The sequence below is a fragment of the Falco biarmicus genome, chromosome 10 (assembly GCF_023638135.1).
Source record: "Falco biarmicus isolate bFalBia1 chromosome 10, bFalBia1.pri, whole genome shotgun sequence".
Taxonomy (NCBI): Eukaryota; Metazoa; Chordata; class Aves; order Falconiformes; family Falconidae; genus Falco; species Falco biarmicus.
Window position 1 is genome coordinate 5,251,600 of NC_079297.1, and position 21,291 is coordinate 5,272,890.

The following is a 21,291-nucleotide window of genomic DNA, read 5'->3' on the forward strand; positions in this document are numbered from 1 at the left end:
CCCCCGGTTTATGGTGTGGGGTGCAGGGGACCCCCCGTGCCGCCGGCGTGCTGCGGGGCGCGCAGCACCGGGCCCCCACGCCAGGGCCTCCCGCAGCCCCCCGGCGCTGCCCCTTCCCCCCACTCCCCCCCACCCCCACCCTGCGGCGGGGGCGCGCTGGCCCCCCACGGGCGGCTGAGCGCGGGGGGCGGTGCCCGGGCGGGGGGCGGCGCCCGGGCGGGGGGCGGGGTGTCCCTGCCCACGCCCCGCCCCCTTCCTCGCTCCTCCCCCGCCCCCCCTCCCCGGGCCGGCGGGCGGGATGGGGCGCGGCGGGCGGCGCTGAGCGGCGGCGGCGCTCCGGGCGCTCCCGCTCCCCTTTGTTCGCGGCGCTGATGGCGGCCGGGCCGGGCAGCGGCCCCGGGGCGCCCAGCGAGGCGGAGGCAGCCCACCTCTGCCGCAGCCTGGAGGTGGGCACCGTCATGACTCTCTTTTACTCCAAAAAGTCGCAGCGACCCGAGCGGAAAACTTTCCAGGTGAAGCTGGAGACGCGGCAGGTCACCTGGAGCCGCGGCTCTGAGAAGATCGAGGGAGCGGGTGAGTGCGGGGGGGCACCGTGAAACCCGGCCGGGAAGGGGGAGAAAAGGGCTCCGGGTCCCTCGGGGCGATGGGTGCGGGGCGGCCCCGGTCGGAGCCGTCCCGGGGAGCCGCCGTTCGCCGGCTGGGAAAGCGGCGTGAGGCTCGGTGGGGAGGAGGAAGAAGGGGAAAAAAATAAAAAATAAAAAAAAAAATCCCGACCTCCCTGCGACCGGCATCTCCCCGCGCAGCAGCTCGGGATGGCGGAGGTGGGGTCCGGGTTCCCTGCGCGGTGGGTGAGCGGGGGATGCGGGGATGCGCGGGCCGGGTACCGCCATGGCCCCCCGCTGTGCGCATCCCTCCCCGGCACCCAACTTACCCCGGGACGAGCCGGCGCCCCTTCCCGGGCGGTACCTTGGGCCGCAGCACCGAAAAGCCGTAAGGAGCCTCGGCAGGAGGCAGGAGTAGTGTGAGCCCTTTTGGGGTTGCGTCTCGGCGCAACAGATGAGGTGAAACGGAAAGGGCAAAAAGCAGAAAAAACAACCTAAAATATGGTGATGCAGCTCCCTCCTCTCCTGCCCTTTCCGCGGTGATGGCGGAGGGTCAGCGCGGCTCCTGCCTTCGGTTTCCCGCGTGTGATGTGGAGCTGGAGCATGAGGAGGGCAGGGGAAAAGATGCGTAAGAACCGTGAGCGTAAAACCACCCTCACCACGGGTGGGAAGGGGGAGAGAGCAGGGGGCCCCGCGCTGGGAAACTTTTCACCTCGGTGTTGGTTTCCCAGGTCACTGCTGTTTCTCTTAAATTACCTTTCCCACTCCCACGCGTGAGGACGGTGTCTCTGTTGCGATGCTGGAGGTGAGGGAGAGGGGACACGCACGAAGGCGATGTGATTCAGGTCCTGACGCTGGCCTTCCCCACCGCTGAGGGATGCGACCGGGCGCAGCGAAGCTGTGGAGGGTTTGTCATCTCCTGACGAGTCCCGCTGGCCCAAGGCAGAAAAGTTGGATGCTGTTAGTATTGCCGGGGGCTCAGGTGAAGGAAGGAGGTGGAGATGATGGTCACGTCTCTGTGGCAGAACCACAAAATGCTGGTGCTTCTAGTTTGGGCTTTGGTTTGCCTTAAGGTCCTTGGAGTCCTCCAGCTTCTGCCAGCAGCATCTTGGGCAGATCTGGAAGGAGCCTCGGGCTCCGTTACCATCACTGGGACGTGGAGCTCCCCCACCCCTTCTCAGGGTGGCCTCCAGGTGTGTTGAGGCACCGGGAGAGGGAGGAGAGTACAGTGCTCCATTGACCCTGGGTTTAAGTTGTTTGTAAACCAAGGCAAAGCGCCCACTTGTTCTGCCGGTGAGGCACTGGTCTCTGGCAGCATCTACAGACCACGTGGGTCCATGGCCCACGGTGGGACAGAGGCCCGCGTTGATGTTTACACGGGTCATCGTTCCTGTGGGCAGACCTAAGCACGTGCTGCAGGCCTTGCAAGGCTGGGACCTTGACTTCAAGGAAATTTAGAGAACTTCTAACTCCTGTACCAAAACTGCGGTGGTAACGATGATGATGATGATGTCCTGTGCTGTGCTGACAGCCAAGAGCAGATCACTAAAAGCAAAGAGTGTGTCCCAGGGGCTGAGATGAACAGGTTAAAAATGTAGTAAAATCCACAGGTTTCTAGCAAAAAAGCAAGCGTTAGGGAGCCGGGGACAGCCAGTTCCCTCATGTTCCTTGAAGCATCACAGTGGAAAATTACTTGGGGCTTCTCGGCTCCGCTGCAGGCGAGTTGGCCAGCTGGTGGCCATGGGCGCTTGGTTCTCTGGCACATGCCTCCCAACACCCGTGCCATTCCTGCTGCGCGTGCATCCCGCCTGAGGGGCAGGACGGGCCGTGCTGGGAAGAGAGGACATCAGCCTGAAGAGATGCCGTGTCTTCAGCCCCATCTCTGACGCCACATGCTTTCCCCATGGCCTCCTCTCTGCACCTGAGCATCTCACCCTGTCCTCAGTCCCCTCCTGTGGTGTCACCCAGCACCCTGAGCAGCATCCATCCTCTCACCCCTCTTCCTTGGCAGGGCTGAGAAGCAGAGCTTTGCTTTAACGCTTCCTGGACAGAGGCATGGGAGCTCCAGGTGGAAATAGTGGCTTGTGTACACAAATGGTGACTGAGTATCGAGGCAGGCAAGGCAAAGCCACGCGATCCTCGGCCAGCAATACTGGGTTGTTGGCCAGCTTCCCTATTTTTATCTGGATGTGCTTTCTGGGCGGAAAAAGGATGCCTGGGAAAACCCAGGTGTGTGACAGCTCCACTTCACATGGCAAATATATTGATGTATTCTCCTCCTGGCTCATCCTCTCCCCTTGATGACCAGCCTTTACTGGCACAGCGTTCACATGGCCGTAGTGGGAACCAGAGGGGGAAGTGGTACAGAGTCGAGATAATCGCTGTTAGCGCAGGGTATTTTTAACCATGAGCAATGGCTGACCCAGTTCTCCCCACGAAGACAAGCCGTGCTGGTGTGGGGAGCAGGAGGTGGGGGCTGTCAGGAAGGCTGGGGTTTGCTTTTTGTGGCGGTGCCGGTTTGGCCCTGACTTGCAGCGTGAGTATGAGCAGAGGAGAGCAGCTGTCAGGGAGTGAGGTGTTCCTTCACAGGGAACAGCATCTCTGCCGGATGATGTCTGGGGGTCTGCAGGTCGACTGTTGTGTTCATGGGTTGGTAATGAATGTTCTTCTGTTTCTTGAGATACGGAGACCAGCAAGGAGCTTCAGAACCCCCTGGGCACAAGTTGGTTCTCTCAGTAGGAATGATCCTGGGGCTTTATCCATTTCAGAGCAGATGGGTATCCACAGTATATCACATACACAGGTCTGGGACTCGGGGCACGTCTGTGTAGGTGGCCATGTCTTGGAGAGGTGTCTGTCTCCACGATCACCCCAGCATGGAGGAACTGTGCTCCTTTCTCTGCGCCTGGTGGGTTTTGCAGAAACAAGATGTGTACTTGGCCCAGGGAGGCGTGGGCAGTGCTGGGGGACCTGGCTCCGTTACTGACCCCGCTGGGAAGAGCACAGCCCCCGTGGCTGCGGCTCGGGGAGCCTCCTGCTGCGTGGAGGCAGTGCACCAGGGGACAGAGGGACAGAGGTCAGCTCCAGGTGGCCTTAGGCATGGGGCTAAAGCTGTGATGTGCTGGCAGGAGAGGGCTTCTGGGCAGTCACAGTCACTGTTCCTTGGTGTGGTGCTGCTCATTTCAGAGCTTCGTTGTGGTTGTGGGTGGTGTTGTGGAGCTGCTGCCTCCGCGGGGTCTGTGGGCGCTTGCCTGTCTGTACTTCTGATCTCCTCTGAACTCTGGGCGCTTGCAATAGGCAACCGGTCGTTTGCCTTCACCTTCATGAAAAGCCACGATTTGGTGTTGCTTGGCTTTCTGGTGTGTGCGGACCTGGAGCTGATGGAGAGCAGAGCCGGAGCAGGTTTCAGGTCACCCTGCCGCTGGAGGGGAGCGTGCCTGGAGGGAAGTCCAGGGAAGCCCCCGTCCTCCCTGCCAGCAGCGTGCTGTCGGTCCGACAGCTTCTCCCCGACCGAACGGGTGTGCACCTGCCAGCTCCGCTGGCCACGCTGCTTGTGCTTGGAGGCGATGAGACATCTTTTATTTCAAATTACCTATTGAAGTGAGTGGGATCTCAGCTGGCCTCTGGAAGGAGCTTTCGGGACCTAAGGACAATGCCCTTAGTGTTGAACAGCATCTTTAACAGTGGTGGGACCAAACTGGAGGGATGCTGGCTGGGGACCAGGTGCTGCTGGGTGAGTTGGGTGGCATCGCCATACACGCCACAGGTGTACGGGCAACCAGCCAGCCGTGCTGGCCACCAAATGCCCAGCCTTGCCTCCCACCCGTGAGCAGGAGGTGCTGGAGTCGTGGTATGTTGGTGCCGAGGGGAGGGGGGAACCCTTGCTGGTGTGACAGCCCCTCCTCTTCGTCGTCCCCTTGCTCTGCGACCCTTGTGTAGTGCTTTGTGAGCGTCGTATAAAGAGTGACCTTGTGTGTGAATTGTCAGCGTGTGTCCCCCCGCTCCTCCCCGCCGTGAGCGGCTCTGACTCAGCAGCGGGCAGAGCGGGGGCTCCAGCCAGCTGGGCTCCCAGATGAAGAACCTCTTCTGTTGGAAAGGACCCATCTCCTGCTCTTTGTTCTGCTCTTCAGCTCGCTCCAGAGCGCCCTGGCTCTCCACGAGCAGGATCAGCCGAGGAGTGGGGAGGAGGGGGCAAAGCCTTTCGCTTTGACAAGCGGCCACCTCCTTCTCCTGTACTACTTCAAAACTGAAACTGTGCAAAATGCAATCCTGGTTTCTGGGAAAAAAAGAAAAAAACAGTAAAAAAAAAAAGTGGTTTTTTTTCCCAGTTAATATTTGTTTTTATCCAAAGGGGTTTCAGCCAGCACTAATTACCAGTGCATTGCTTTCTTGCTAATCAACTCTGCAGAGGGCCTGGCTGTTATGATGGGAAGAACTCTAATAATTTTCTATTCTTTTTGTTAATCACCCAAAGCAAAATAGAACTAATCCCTGGAGTCCGTTGTCTTTTATGCATTTTTTTTAATACTTCCTGTGTTACGTAATTCTTTTTTTAATATAAAAGGGTCTTGCATTCATAACTTCACAGGCTGGGGGGTTATAGGCCAGTTTCTAATTAATCTGTTTGCCTTGAAACACGTCAGAAAATTCAGAGAGTTTGCTCAGAGACCAAGCTGAAAATTTGTAGCAGATGTTTGTTTCATAGGGGAGAGAGAAGGGGGGGAAACACCTTGGAAAAGCCCTGGTTCCATTCTTGCTTTCAGTGAATTCAGCTCGGTCCTGTGGAGGTGGAGAAAAGATGTTGCCTGCGTAAAAGAAAAGGCAGGAACTGTAAAATAATAATACCAACTGACTTTGAAGGGTGGCTTGGACTCGCCTGATCCTTTCCAACTACCTGCCCCTTTCGTTAGTCCACCAAGGCACAGTTGTTTGGGTATTTGTTATTTTATTTTTCTGAGGCTATCTGAATAAGCTGAGGGGCTTGGAGCTCTTGAGAAGCGAGCAAGCCAGAAACAGCTTTCAAGGATAAACAAACTTCAGAGTCTGATCCTCTCAGGGTGCAGGACGGTTCCTGCACTGGCGGGTCCCCCTGCACCACTGCCCCACGGTGCAGGATGCGGCCCCTTGCAGGGGCAGGCAGGGGAGCTCGCTCCCGAGGTGCCGGGAGCTGGGGGCTGCAGGAATTGCTGGTGTGGGAGGGCGAGAACATGGCTTGTGACCGTCATAATGGTTAAATCTTCCCCTGCTGAAGCTCTCTTGTGGGAGTTTCTTGAGCAAAGGTGGTTTTTTTGTGTCGTTACCGGTCCCCTTCCTGCTTATCAGGATATTTGTGTGAATCTGGGGGAAGCGAACGAGCTCTGCTTTGCCTTCACCTCCAAATCAAAACAGCCTTTTTCCCTCACTTTACATCTCTTCGTCATCTCCTTCCTCTTCTCAGTAGCATCTTCCAGGAGGAACAGGTTAGAAGATCACTCCTCATGCAGTAGTAGGATACGTCACAAATTACCCCTTCCCTTGGCATCTCAAAAGCTTCTCTGCGACCCAGAGAGCAGCTGGAGGTTACCCAGCTGGGAGACCAGCTCCACCGTGGCACCTGCACCCATCTTGTCCATCCATCTGGTTCCTTCATTTGCCAGGCAGCCACAAGGAAGGTATTGGCTTATGGGCTTTAAGCCCAATGATTTAAAACGTGCTGGAGAGGTTTTGCATAGTGTCAGACTGATTACTTCTCACCTAGCCAAGGGCCTGAGCGCTCCAGGATTTTCAGGGCAGAAGCGATGTGGCTTGGCTTTCTCCCTGCCTGCAGGCAGCCGTGTTGGCTGGACACCATGTGTGGTGAGAGGAGCATCTGAGTAAGCTGGATATGAACATCTGGCTTTGCAGAGGAGCACCTCGCGTGCTCGGTGCCGTCACCTCCCATCTCTGCCAGCAGTTTTGTCGTGGGATTCTGTACAGGGCTTTTAACGTGCCCCATCTCCAAGCTGAGCTGCAGTTGCCCAACCCAACTGCGATCTTTTGATTTCTCTTTGGTTTAGTTCCCCTGCCCACGTGGCGGGGGTGGTCCTCCTTATCGGCTAAGCGTTTGCTCAGCTCTGTTATCTAATCACAGTGGTGCGCACCGTGAGCATCCCAAAGATGTGCCGAGCATCTCGAAGATGTGCCGGCTGTTAGCGATGCCCATCGCTTGTCCCTGCATGAGCGGGCGTGTGACCTTCTGCGTGTCTTGCAGATTGCAGATGGAGGAAAAGAGGTTTGCCTGCAGGCTCATCAGGGGTCTTGGGAGGAGTTGGTGCTGAAGTCCCTGTCCCCAAGCAGTGCTAAGGTCCCCATCTCCAAGGGAGCAGTGCTAAGGTCCCTGTCTCCAAGCGTTGCATGTGGTAGAGCAGGCTTGACCACCGAGTTGCCCCAGAGGTGCGGGCTTCATTTAATTTTTGTGATCCTGGGAACTCGGGCATTGCTCTTTGGCTGGGACCTTCCCCTCCAGAGAGCGTTGGGACCGTTCTGTCACTTGCAGTGGTGTCACTTGGGTCGCTTCCCGCTGAGGTGGGCAGCCTGGCTGGGATGTAAAGCTTGCCAATGCTTGGGATGGAGCAGGAGCTCTCAAAGCACAGTGTTCAGCTGGGACTGCCTTACAGTTCTGGCTACATCACACAAGCTTCTGCTTGTGTCCTGCCCTGACCAGCTGCAGCAGCTCAGCCCATGGATGGTAACTTTGGGAGCTGCTGGAAGCAGAGCACATTTGACTGTGTGTCCATCTCCTCTCTCTCTGCCAAAGTGGGATCCTGCTGGGGTCGGCGTTGCAAACGGTTTGTGCTGAGCATCTCATCCAGGCCATGGAACCAGCTGGCAGGAGCTGTGAGACTTCTTCCAGATCAGCCCACCACCAAGCACGCTGATGGCCGGTCCCACATGGCTGTGGGAACACAGCAGGACCACCCCCTTGGTGGGCTGCAGTTCCTTAGATGAAGGGGCCAACAGCAGTAGTCCCTGCTTAACGGCCAGTCAGCCGAAAGCTGGGCTGGTGGTTTGGGTTCAGAGGTGACGGTGCTGTGGGTGGTCTGGCTGGGGCTGCAGCAAGCCCCCGGTGCTGTGTCCCCATTCCTGAACTGCGGGGACAGTAGGAGCTGGTGGGAAGCACACGATGGGGGGTGTGGGGAGTGCAGGAAGAGCTTGCAGCTTGTGGTGAGGGGGTGTGGGGCTTCGATCACAGGAACCCCGTGCAGATTGGAGTTTATACCATTGGCTGAACCTTGTTATAGAATGAAAGGAAATGTCTGAAGTCAGTGGAGGAGACTTTTTCTTTTCTAGTGTGCTCTGAGGTTTAAGGGCAGAAGAAATCAGAAATCACTGGGGCTTAAATTTTGAAGTCCTTACAATGATTTTGAAAAGTGAATCCCCACATCCTCCCTTCTTCCCCTTGGTCAAACACGCTTGGAGAGCAGGTGGTAGGAGATGGTGCTGAAATAGAGCAACTGGAAGGATAGCCGTCTAGAGGAGGACAAAAGAAAAAAAGATTTGTGTGTTCAACAGACACCTGCAGCTGTATGGAGAAAATGATTTCGTATCTGACAGCCAGGGATGCTCACAGAAACCTCTGGCTGTCCCAGCAAACACCTACCTGTGAGGCTTGTTGGCTCACTTGGTCGTGGTGTTTGCTATGGCTGGTGCTCTCCTGCCACTATCGTGTTTTGAGATCTGTTTAATATCTAGAACATCCTCCGCACAGTGACTGTACCCTGCCGTGCACGGGGGTGGGTGGGTGATCTCATGGCTTTTCCTCCGCTCTGACGTCCCTGCTTATCTGTTCCACCGAGTGCGATTTCTCCACCAGAGGTGTTACATCGGGCAGTGGCAGGAGGGACCCAGGCCGGGGAGAGCCCTTGGGAAGGGGACACGGTGCCAACGGCCATTCCCAGAGGGACTCTGCAGCGCTGGAGGAAGTTTTCCTTCGAAAGGTTTTTAATCTTCAAGTTGTGAGGATTTTTGTGTTGCACAAAGAGCTGGTTTTCATGCTTTTTGACATCGATTCAAATTCAGATTTCCTTATTTCTAAGAACTGTCTGCCTTTCTGAAGATCCCGTGGCACTTGGAGCTGCAGGCAGGGCTGTCTGCCTCTGCCCGATGGCTGTGCCAGGCTCATCACTCCTGTCCCAACTCTGGGCACCTTACTGACTCTTGATATATCCCTGTCACATATCAAACACCTTGATATATCAGATGGTGGGAGGACACATGATTGTGGAGCGCCCCGAGCACGCAAAAGCCAAGGGCTGGTATCTCTAGCAGAAGGTGGCAACTCTAGATCTGGAGGAGTCAGCAGATCTTTACGACACTGACAGCCCATACTCTGAAAGTCTCTGTGACTTTCAAACAGCTTTTCAGCTCTGTCTCTGCTGCCTGTGTGGTCTGGTGGCTCTTCAGCTCAGCCTGCAGCTGGGGGTGCTGAACTGGGCTAGCTGGAGAGCCATGGAAAGCCTTCCAGAACCTGGAATGGACCTCTCCCTTGCTCTCCTCTGCAGCTCCTACCTTCTGTTTGAAAACATTTGTGGTCCTGAGGTTTTAGTCCGTCGTGTCTTCTTGTGCTGCTAATAGTGTCCCAATGCACTCCTGGCTGTCGACAGGCAAACCCGCATCGCTGTTTTAAAATTGTCCTGGCGAAGGTTGTGGTCCAGCATGTGAGCTTCCATGAGCGGGATGCTGGGCTGAGCTGACTTTGTCTGCTGGCCTTGAGGATGAAATGGCTAACAGATGCGGCAGAAGGGGCAGGACCGAGCCTTACGGGTTGTTTTTTCTCCCCAACCCATTACAAACGCATTTATTTTCTTTTTCTTGGAATGTGACTTTTGGTTTTTTTTTTTGCTTTCCTGCCTTGACATATGAAATCATCAGGGCCGGAGCTGTGCTGCCTGGTGGTTGCAGCTCAGCCTCTCTGCTCACCCCCAGCCTTTACCCATGCAGGGATGCGCGTGGGACTGCTGCCTTCCCCCAGATGTGGTTGCTCCTGCCTTCCCCCAGATGTGGTTGCTCCTGTGGCCCTTGGGGGAGTGACCCGCGGGGTGAATTGTCCTCAGGGACTGTGGTTGCCTTTTCCCTCTAGCTTCAAAACCCATCACCCAGGAGCCGGACGTGCAGTTGCTGTGCTGCAGTCCATCCCGCTGTGCTGCAGGGATCGTGGCACCTGGAGGGGTGGGTGTGGGGGGCAGCACGCAGTGATGCTGTGGCTGCTCTGCTGCAGTGTGCTGCTCCCCATCTCGGCTGGAGCTCCCCTGATGTGCTCCGCACTGTGCCTTGCTTCTTTCCTCCAGGGCTTGTGCTGTGCAGGGCCCCATCCTGCTCCATTTGAGCATCCATCTGCGCTAGGGCCAGACCGGCCAGGCTTGGAAATGAGTGTCACCGAGAGGGGATGTCAGGGAAGGCTGTCGCAGCAGGCTGTGCCCCACGGGGACGCTGGGTAGAGCAGCTGCTTGAAAGTCTTTTTCCTGTTTACTTGCTCCCAGAAGTGCCGGGTGATGTGGTGGTTAAAGGACATCCCTCCTGTGTGTGCCGGGGCGTCCTTCATCCCTCCTCCTCACCCTCTTTAGGGGATGTTTCCACACCTGCAGTCCCAGCCTGTAAGCCCTGTCAGATAATGGGTGGGGGTGGCTGTGGACCACGCTCAGCAGTGTTGGGAGCACACGAAGTCCAAGAGGACTTTAACCCCCTTGGCACCCTGCCCTGTAAATCTGCGCCCGATAAATCTGCTTTCCAGCTGGCGGAGGGGTGGGTTGAGGGCTGGCTCGGTTTGTTTGCTGAGCATTCGGGCACTGCCTGGCGTGGTTCTTCTTGGCATGAGCGAAGGGCAAGGCTCTCGTGCTGCTGGGCTGCACCAGAGCAGAAGCAGAGAGCCTGCTGCCTCGCCTGCCTGAGCTGCTGTGCTCAGGTGCTTCTGCCAGCACCCAACCCATAGGCATTGCTCCTCCATCCTCTGGTTCCTCTGGCCAGGATCCCAGGGTACCTGGGGTATCCCACTCTCCTTGGAGCCTTGTCCTGCTCACAGCTAGCCAGCGCCCAGCCCTCCTTGACTTCAGAGGACCAAAAAGTTGTCCTGAGTCCCAGAGCAGACCCAGAGGCTTGCTGGGCAGTGGGGAGCTGGCTCTGCTGGGACACAGCTGGGCTCTACATCCCAGCAAAGCAGCAGAAAGTATTTTTTCTTTTCTTTTTTTTTTTTTTTTTTTCTTCCCCCCACCTCCTCGGTGTCTCGTATATCATTTAATGCTTTGTGTCAGCCTGTTCTCAAGGTCTTGCTGCTGGCTGGAGTCCTTGCTGCTGGCCCCTGTGCCTTCCCAGCAGCTCAGGCTCTGGGGCATGTTATGAAAAGGCTGAGGGATGAGGGCATGACATTTTGGAGCGTTGACACATCGGGTTTGGTATGAACTGTGGAGCAGGTCAGTGTGCATGCAGGAGGTCTCCAGTTCTGGGGACCAAATACATCCCAGGTGAGATCATTAAGAAAAAGCCAAACTCAAGCCGTAGAGGGTCCTGGTGTGAAGACCATATCCAAGAGCTCCTGCTCTTCCCATGTAAACTGAAGATAATGTCTCCTGCTAGGGAGGTGTGTGGCTTAGATAGTATCTGCTCAGTGCCTGGAGATCTTTAGCTGGATGGTGCTGTAAGAAGGTGCCGTTGGCTGGTTACCAACCATACTCTTGCTTGGCAATGGGAGGTGAAGCCAGCATCAGCAGTGGTCCCATCATGGCTGCTGCAGATAGAGCAAAACTGGTGAAGAGGAGGTTCGTTGTTTCCATCGTTAACCGCTTTGGGTCAGAGCAGGTTTGATTTCATCAGGTTTGATTTCAGCAGCAGCCGCGCTGCTGACGCTGCCTCTTTCTCTGGTTCATGGTGCGGTGAGTGGAAGGGACCCACATGGAGAGTCCGAGGGGAGGTGACACGAGGAGGTCCCAGCCACTCCCTGCATTATTGGTGGAGACGATGCAGCTCCCTGGGGCCTCTGCCACGGATAATGGCACACAGGAAGATCTAGGGGAGGGTGCACATCTGGAAATCACATCTGTGCTTCAGCAAATACTCAGTCCTTGCTGTCTCAAAACAGCTTTGGGGTTGAGCATGGTGGGGGCAGAGGTCAGGCTGCTGTGGTGACCTCGAATGGCTCAGCAGCAGGTGGGATCTTTACCCTGTTCTTCCCTTCCCAACTTCACCCTGACACTGGAGAGCTCAAGCCCTGGCTGGGACAGGAACGAGCCATCTCCCTGCTGCCCGCTGAATGTCCTGGCCAGCAGTCGCCTTTGCTGCTAAATCGCTGTCACGGAAACTTGATTACATTGTCTGGTGGGATGGATGAAAACTTGAGTCATGGCATCTGAGCGTCACTGGCATTTGCTGCCAGCGTGACAGATCTTTTCTGTCCTTTGGTTTTCACTCCCTGCCTTCGTGCCCTGTCCTGGGGACTCTTGTCTCCATTCGCTTTGTGATGGGGCATCACTCTCCAGACACGAAAGAGTCAAGAAGGTGCTTTTTTGTGCTGTTTTGTTTTAAGTGCAAAAATCCCCAAAGAGCTCCAAGGAGAGCTTGCTGCTGTTGGGCGCCCAGGTCCCCAGATCCACCTCTGCCAGGGCTTCCTCGTTGGCCCTGCCAGTCTCCTGGCTGTGAGCTGGTGAGCTGTGCCTTTGACTGCCTTGTGCACTCAGGAACTGCTGGATAGCCATGTCTGCCCTTCTTTTGTGCTTGTTTTTTGTCAGTCTGCTTGCTCCCATCCCTTTCCCCTTGCAGGCAGTGCTGGCATGGGTAGGAGTCCTCTAGCTGACAGAGTCTGGGGAGGTCAGTGACCCTGTAAGCTCACGGAGAGGGATGCAGAGATGTTGCACAGAAGTGCTCCCTGTTGGGCCCTTTGATGGGGATCACCTGCCCTGGGAGCAGCTTCTTTGAGTGTCTCCCCATTCTGTGCCGAGATGCAGCGCTGTGTCGGGTGCCCCATCGATCCATCCCTGCTCTCCGTGGTACCGCTCAGATCTCCTTACTGCTGCATGTCCGCCCTGGAGTGGGGGAGAGCGGGAGAGGCAGGCTGGAGGAGCTGTAGCTGTGCTCACAGATCCTCAGCTTCCCCCATCCTCCCTGTTTTACTGTGCTCCTCTAAGGTCATTACATTTCTTGCCCAGACAGGGCTGAGGGGGATGGAACCCTCAATGCCACGAAGGAAAAAAAGTCACCTTTGGGGGGTGGCTTGTGGAGCCATCCCTAGACAGACTGTCCAGAAGCACTGATGCTGAGCTTCCCCTTTCCATTTGAGTCAGTGGCAGTTTGTGCCTCTCAAACAGACCAGGCTGATGACTGAAGGGCAGCTTCGCTGGCTGCTGCTGGCCTTATTTCATCTGGGGAAGGGACAGCGACTTCTTCAGAGCAGCGTCTGTGTGAGCAGAACCAGGGCTTTGCCTTAGCTGGAGCAGCTCTGTGGGTGTTCGGGGTGGAAACGTGCTCCCAGTCCTGTGTGGTGAAGGTGCAGCAAATCCATGGCTCTGGTGGGTGCCAGCTGTGTGTGTGGGTGGATGCGACCAGCAGCCCTGGGTGCCAAGCTTGGGATTTGGTAGAGTCCAGAAATCATGGTACAAACCCTCCACAACATTTCCATGGTGGAAGCCCCGAAGCATCCCAGATTGCTGGGGCCCTCCACTGGTGTTTGCCATCTGGCTGCCCATCTCCTCGAGCTGCCCACCAGTGTCCTTGCAGGGCTGTGCTGGAGGGACAGGGCTGCTGGTGTCCAGCACTGAGCTGGGTGAATTCTGAACGGGGAACCCCGTCTCTGCTTTCCTACTTCACAGCCTATTCGCGTTGCTCGGGGTTCGCCCCTCCTCACAGTAGCTGTCCTAAAACTGGGTGCCTGCACCCGGCTGTAGGCAGATGAGAGAACCTCCAAGGGAGACCCCAAGCTGCAGAGCGGTGGGTGGTGGGAGGGTATCTGGAAGGAGATACCAAGTGGGCTCGCTCTGTTCTTCACTCGTTCCGCAGCGTTCCCCACTGGCCACCCCAGAGGTGAGGTGTGAGCCAGAGGTGCTCTCTCCAGCAGCCATGGAAGAGATGCGTCTCCTAAGAAGTTTCCTCCCACCTGCCTGGTACGCTTGTGTAGTGCTGGACTGAAGTGCCCATCCCTCCCTGCACTGTGAAAGGAGCCCTAGTGACCAGCTCGCGAGGGATGTTCCCTTTCCAGTGACATGGGAGAAAGCATGGGGGAGGCTGGGAGAGCCAGTAGGAGCTGGCACCCCATACTCGTAGCACCCTATACGAGAAGTTCATCTGCTAAGGGAGGAGAGCCTGGGCTGTTTGCATCCAGCAAGCCCCACCGTGTGCCCTGCAAACACCCCTGCAAGGGCTCTGCTGGCAGCAAAAGAGCCTGAGGTGGGGAGAGCAGCGGGAGAGCAGAGAGCCTGTCCCTCTGGGGGTGTGTGGAGCTGTCCCCAGTAATAACCCTGCTAATTAACTGCTGGCCGTTAGCTGACACTGGGTAGGAGACATCTCCCAAGCCTGTCTTCCTCCCTCTCCCCGTTGGAGGGATGCTGGCTGCAGGTGCCCAGAGACAGGGCTGCTGGTGGGGTGTGGAAGGATTTTGGGACTGGGGAGCCTCCTGGTCCTTCCTCAGGGGCTTGGGCCATGACTGCAACAAGTGACCGTGACTCAGGATTGGTGTCCCACCTCTGCTTCATTGCTTTATTTGCTGTTACAGTTTCTTGTCTGGCTTTGGGATGGATGTACCGGTGTGGTGTTTATAGCAGGTGCTGTGGGCTGTGCACGCCCCCGGTGACATCTCCTCGTCCCCACAGCCCCAGGGGTACAACCAAGGGGGCTGTGCAGCTGAGGCTGGAGGAGCTGGAGTGCTTTGCCCGAGACTGTGCAGCCCACCAGAGGTACTGGTGGGTCCAGCACCACCCTCTCAGCTACACTGGGGCCAAGCGGTGGTGATGGACAGGGTGGCAGCGCTGGCAGAGAGGTGGCTCGGGTCAAGTGGGTCTGAGCATGAAGTTGTCCCTGGGCAGGCTGAGTGTGAGCTGCCAGCCTGCACGTCCCCCGTCTGTGCTGGGCTGTGGGCAGAGCTGTGAGATAGCAGCATCCTGCTTCGCTCACTTGGGGATCAGCTTTGGGGTTGTTTTTTTTTACTTTATTTTCTTGCAGCTGAGAGTAAGCGGGAGAGATGTGCTGATGATACAGGGTAGGCAGCTGCCAGCCCACAGCTGCCTCTGTTTGTAGCGTTGGGAGGGTGTTTGCGAGCTCTTGAAGGCCACCTGCGTGAAGCTGGTGGAGCAGCAGGGTGTGGGTCAGCCTGGGGAGAGGTCTCAGCACCCTGTAGGAGCCGGGTGATGTCTGGGCAGGACCTGTGCCTCCCTGCTCCAGCCCGGAACACGGGTGCGTGGGATGGAGGAGGGAAGGGCAGTTCCTCACATCCTCCAAGCCGCAGAGCGATGCAGCAGCATAGCATCTCCTAATCTCCCTGCGCATCTCCTCTAGTTTCCTCTAGTTGATAAGGATTTGGGGGGGATGAGGGGGAGAGGGGGGAACTGGAGCTCGGAAGCCACAGGACACGTGGCCCAGCGGCGCAGCGGAGGCAGCAGCAGCTGGAGGTGCGGGCAGGAAACACGGGTGCCCACAGAGCAGCCGGCGCGTCCCTGCGTGCCCCGCGTGGGCTGCCCGGGCGCGCTGCCGGGGCAGGGGTGCTGGCTCCCAGGGTGGCATTTCAGCTCTCTGCCAAATCCTCCTGCTCCACACTGATTGACCGAGATCGTTGAGAGGTGAGCCAGGATCTGAGCCGGGATCCAGGCTAGTCACAGTCACCCTGGCTAACTGGGAGCTCGCTGCTGTCCCGTCTCCGGCCCACTGAGCAATCTTTTTTCCCCCAGCATCTTCTCTCCCGGGGTGCTCTCTGTATGTGGATGTTGCTGCTGCTGGGTAGAGCTAATGCGACAGTTGCTTCATAGCCAAGTGCGGTGCCTCGCAGCAAAAATTGCTGTTTGCTGATGCAGACAGCAGGTGAGATGAAGCAAATTGCTGAGACGCAACTGAGCCGAGTCTGCAGGGGAAAATTGTTTTACCCACGTCTTTTCCTGAGGCAGAAGCGCCTGCGTGTTACAGCAACCAGAGCAATGGGACCAAACAGGCCCCTGAGCACCAGCGTGGCTGTGCCCCTCCCTGGGACAGTAGTGGGGGTGAAAGAGCCTTTCACAGGGGTTTTGGTGCCTCACTAGACGAGCAGCTTGGCCATTTTTAGCTCGTAGAGGATGAGGGATTCACTGGGACACAGGGCGCTGCTGGTTCAGTGTTTGTGTTGGCCTCCATGGATGTCTCAGCCCTGCCTCCTGCCCTCTGCAAAAGTAGTAAGGTCAAATTAGAGGCCTCAGCTGCTTTCTTGTTGTCCTGTCTGGATAAACCATCTGTTAAAGGCATGGGATTGTTCTCTGCAAACCTGATAGCCGGTGAGCGGCAGCTGAGGTCAGGCGCAGCAGGAGGATGCGGTAACCTCATCGCTCTCTCAGTGCAGGGATGTTTAATTCTCCATTACACTGCCTGCTTTAGTTTCATCGATTAAGGAGAGCTTGTGGGGTTGAGCTGTTTTCACTCTGAAAACCTGTATTAATGAGAGATGCACCGCTTTTCCCTCTGAAATATGTTCCTAATTGGTTGGGGTTACTGCGTTGCCTCTTGTAGAGGGGATGACGTTAAGTGCAGGACCCCACTTTTTGCATTGATTCTGGGTGCAACGTGCGTTTTGTAACAGCCACCTGAAATTTTGCAGTCCAGCCTCCAAATTCAAGCTCAGGTAGTGACCGTGTGCCCGATTCCTCCAGGAAACCTCGGTGGATGCAGGGATGGGTCCACGCAGGGACAAACCCAGGGCTCAGCCAGAGTTTTGCAGGCAGAAGGGGCTCCATAAATAGCGGTGGGCAGGCGACGGGGCTGCAGACTGCAAGGTGCTGAAGGCTCTGGCCCCTGTCCAGCAAAGCACTTAGCACTCACTCGGCTGTTCCCCTGAAATCATGGGGGATTTTTGGTCGTTTTTTTCTTTGCGGAGCGGTGTTGGGTTGCAGTCAGCAAAGGTGAGCGGCTGAGCGGTGTGGAGCAGCCCCGGGCTGGGCAGGTTGGTTGCAGATGGATAAAGCAGCTGGTGAATGCCGGCAGGAGAAGGTGGGCTGCAGCCCTCCTCCGAGCTCCTGCAGCTCCCAGTATCTAGTGCTGAATGGCCACTCCAGGGGGCTTCCACTGAAGTATTAAGAGGGAGATGGCGCTACTTTATTCTCCATGCTGTTGCATGATGGATTTCTCCTATTTTTGCCCACATGCACACACGAGTTGTCAGGTTTTTTTTTAATTCTTTCTCCCTTGGCAGCCTTTCTCTGAGGGCCTGACCGCCCAGCACCCCTTCCAGTGATGGGAAGCCTGGGGATGACCGCAGGGTTGTGCTCAGTGGGATCCACAATGTTAAATAAAAGCAACTTTTTATTTTTTCTTTGCCAGAGTAAGTAGCCTGGAGGCTTTTCTGCTGCCCCGGGTAGGATCAGTCTGTGTCAGCTGGCTGAGGTCGAGCTGGGCTGGGAGTGACCATGTGGCTGTCACTACACCGTTTGTCCCCAGGGAGACACATGCACTGAGCAATGCTTGTTGAAGCAATGGGTGTTTCCTTGGAGGCTGTCCCTGATAAATCCATCCTAGGAGATAACCTGGGCTAAACCCTCCTTTTGCCAGCCTTTTTTTCTTTAATCAGTTTTATATCTTTCCAAAAATCCTCTGGAGGTGGAGATTTTGCAACCCTCGGAGCCCATTCCAGGGTGTCCTTATCCTTGCCTGTTACAACACTCCATCCATCAGCGGTTAAATGAAGCTTGGATGAAGTTTTGGTTTTAAGTTACTTTAAAGGTGGATCTGGTTTTCATGTAACCAGAAGGGTAATTTTTTTAAGCTTTTTTTTTTCTTAAACGGTGTGGAGGGTGGATCTGGGGTCAGCTTTTTCTTTCTGATGTAACCCGCTCCTGCTGAAGGGAAGGCTCCTTGCCCAGGAGTGTGACCGTGTCCTTTTATTTAAGCGCTGGAGGCAAGTGGAGGGCCAAGCCTTTCTGCTGGTGGTCGGCTGGGGGGAAGTTTGGGAGGCTGTGAAGGGCACAACCTGTTGGCACAGCCACGGTGCAGCTCAGCGTGCAACATGGAAGCATGTGAGGAGCTTAGAGCATCTCCGGGCTGGATGGGCTTTGCTGCCTCCCTGCCAAGCCTCTGCTGGCAACTGCTTGCACGCCTGCCTGGGAGGGCTGGAGGATGGCTGGAGGATGGCCAGCACGCTCCAGGCATCCTGTCTCATCTGCTGCTCATCCGTCCCTGCTTACTGCTGGTCCCTGCGCTGAGACATCTCAGCCCTGCCAGGCTGCAGCGGGGTTGATATTCCAGCAGAGAGCTTCCCTCTACCCCGGCCATGGCTGTGGCACCAGCTTCTTCTTCCTCTTGCCACTGTCCACATGGGATGAAGACCAGTTTCTACCTTCTGCAGTGACCGCTGCCTTCCACAGCGTGCGCTGGGAGAGGGCAGCTTGGGGAGGAGATGTGGCTCACCTTGGTGACAGGCTGCTGATCTTTGGAGGGTTCATCCTGGATTACCTGCCACTTCTTCTGTTGCCCAGGCACGCATGACCCACGGTGGTGGGGCCCCACCAGATGCTCATCTGGTGTCTCTGGCCACATCCCTGGTAGGTCTTTCCCAGCAAGGACCCAAGGTGCAAACCTGTGGTGGGACATGTGGCTGCTGTCACAGAGCCCACGCTGCCACTCACGTGGGGACCTTGCTGGTGACTGGATGTCACTTCCAGCGTGGGCTCTGCAGTTATCCCTTCATTGCGCTCGTGGGGAACCTCTGCTGTGCTTCCAGCTCGCCTCTACTCCTCTGCCCTCTCTTTTTTATTAATTTCCACTCCCTGCTCAAGGCTGGCTGCCAGGTTCCCCTGTCTGCCCGGGGGGGTCCGGGCTCCCCCCGCAGCCCTCTCTACAGGTTTGCAAAGCCACAGGGCTCTGCCTCCAAATAAATGCAAGTGCTGGTGGGCAGATCTGGGCATGTGGGATCATCATCAGCCGTGGTGGGAGCAGGCTTGGGGGGGGGTTGGAAGGCAGCGGTGGGAGGATAGCTGCAGGCACTGGGCTTACTGGTTACTGGCAGGAGGGTGGCAGGGGTGTGCAGAGGTGGCTGTGTTTGACTTGGGGCTCTTTCTTGCGCACTGCGATGGAAATAGTTATGGGTTGGAGTTTGGCTTGTTGTCTGGAATAATGTGCCTGGCCTTGGCGGTGCTGGGGACAGGCAGGAGGATGGGGAGAGTGGCACCCAGGTATGGGGGAGAGGAGTTAGTGCAAGGCAGGGCAGGGGGAGATGGGGCTTGTAAGGCTTTGCCTTGGTTGCCTGCAGGCTTGCAAGCTGGTTGCAAGCTTGCCTGCAGCCTTTCTGCTGGTAGCAAAGCTGAGGTGGAACAGCGCTCAGACCAGGCTGCAGAACCCACCCGGGGCAGGTTTTGCACCTTCGGCTGCATGCTCCTGCGGCAGCGGGGCCCCAACTGCTGCTGTGCAAAGCTGGGGTCACCCCCAGGAGCCGCAGCATCTCGTGGGGCTGACACGAGCAAGGTCAGCGAGAGAAAATCCCAGCAAGCCCTGGGCTATAGCAAGATGTCTTCGTCTCTCCTTCCCCTGTGGATGGTGGCTCCCGGTCCTGCGCTGGCAGAGGGAGGACCTGCGGTGGGATGGAGGCAGGGCTGGTGCAGGGAACCAACATTTCAGCATTTGCTTGGTTGGGATGGTGGCATTTGTGCTTACTGCGCTTCCTGCTAAGAGTCATTTCCTTCCACGCTGCAAGGGGGCCAGGGAGGTACTTGAGGTCAGTAGAGAAAGTGGGGTTCGAGAGGCTGATCTGCTGCTCCACGGCAAGGAGAGGGCTGCATAAACCAAACCCTGAACTGCCTTCTCCCCGGCACACGCAGGCATGTTTGGGAGGATGAGAGAGATGAGCAAGCAGCTGCAAGCATGCGTGGGCTGGAGGTTTTTACCCTGCTCCCTCCGGGCGCAGAGGCTGCCCTTCGCCCTAGGAATTCCCTGCGTGCTTCTGTCTTTGATAAGTACCTTGCTTGCTCCGGGGCTCCCTCCGTTGCGTGGATTTTAGGTATGCAGTTTGTAACAATAGCTCTGTCTTACTACTTACTTACTAACCCACTGGTGCTCTGTGCAGTGAAAGGTGAGTGCAGGACATAGGACACTGCAGCATCCTGAAGCAGAGACGAGGCGCTTGCAGCATGCTGCAAGGGAAGGCCGTTAATATTTTGGCACCTTCCCTCAGTAGTTATTGGCTGCTAAACTACCATGAAAACCCAGCTGCCGGTTCTTTCCCACTGCGTTGGTCAAGCCCTGTATCCTTCAAAGGCAGGATTAGTCTTCAGCCCTGATGTGCATGTCCTGGATGCAAAGACCTGAGCTGTGATATGGGTTTGTAAGGGCTAAACCAGCGTGCTGTGTCGCTGAGGATGTGAGCACATGGGCAGGTTACGGCAGGGCACGCTAATGTTTGAACTTCCAGACAGCTCATTTCCAAAGGGTAGGCGGTGCCTTAAGAAGTCACACCCTTGCTTATGGTAGGAGGCTTGTCCGTCCTCCCTTTGCAGCCCCAAGGAACTCGGTCTTTCTGTGCTCTTGTCCCGAGTTGAGGAGCTTTGGCGGGTTATTGCGGTGGTCAGTCTGCATACGTCCCGTGTCAGGCAATGAGCAGGCTGCCATCATCTCCACGTGCACACCCACGGTGACTGGGTGCATTGAACTGCATCACAAGAGGATCTCGCATTCCTCATGTAGGATTTAAGCATCTTTTAAACATCTCCCCAAAGTTAGGCCCTGTGTCTGGCTTGCTGTGGTGTTCGTCTGGAGCGAGCATCATCTCTCGTGATGCAGTTCAGTGCTGTTGGCGGCTGCTGTGGGTAATGAGCAGGTCACATTTCTGTCTAGTTTTAAGCTGCAGTAAATTGAAATGAAAGACGAGTCGATCCACAGTGAGTGCAGTAAGTGGAGTTTAATTGGGATGAATTACATGCCAGGTTTGTAGTAATCTCCGTCCCACATTGCTCAGAAGCATCATCTACTTTGGAAACGTGACTCAGAAATGTTGTTATTTGATTCCCCCGAGCATTTAAGAAACTGTTTTTCCAGGAAGCAAAGATTCTTGAGTTTGGGTTTGGTTTAGGTTTTTTTTCTTTCTTGTTGCTGCTGTTGTTTTCTCTTTGTTCTATGGCAATGAGAGTCTTTTCCCAGAATTTCCTCTGGGGAGGGAGTCTGTGAGATGCTCCCTTACTAGCATCTCTTCAGCTCCTTCTCCTTGCTCAGCATTTAATGCTCTGGCATGCTCGCAGCTGCCCCTTGCAGAGGAGCCAGCTCTGAGGTAGCTCGTTGGAGTTACCTGCTGCTCTTCTCCCTGAGCCACAGCTGAAGCTGCCAGGATGCTGGAGCTGTACTGACGGATTCACCACCCACATGTGCAGCCAGGCCCTAACACCCTCTGCTGCTGCCACAGGTTCAAAAATAAGCCAGTTTTTATAAAATAAAGTCCAAGGGACTCGTGTATAGTACAAAGCTGTGAGAGGTGGGAGCCCTGAGCTGTTATCCCCCCTCCCTCAGCTCTGGTTCTGACCAGCACCTTGCATATGTT

General features: G+C 56.2%; 1 protein-coding gene across 5 annotated transcripts in view; it reads left to right on the forward strand.

The window, feature by feature from the left end:
• The first annotated feature begins 278 nt into the window (after positions 1 to 278).
• PLCG1 (phospholipase C gamma 1) overlaps positions 279 to 21,291 on the forward strand; it is a 48,865-nt gene continuing 27,852 nt past the window's right edge. For 4 of the 5 annotated variants that reach the window (XM_056353634.1, XM_056353638.1, XM_056353637.1 and 1 more), the window contains exon 1: positions 279 to 573. In XM_056353634.1, coding sequence (XP_056209609.1) covers positions 372 to 573 — 202 coding nt within the window. In that variant the 5' untranslated portion in view covers positions 279 to 371. Of the gene's footprint in view, positions 574 to 2,391; positions 3,252 to 21,291 lie in introns of those variants that run through there. The other variant, XM_056353640.1, reaches the window with a different exon arrangement.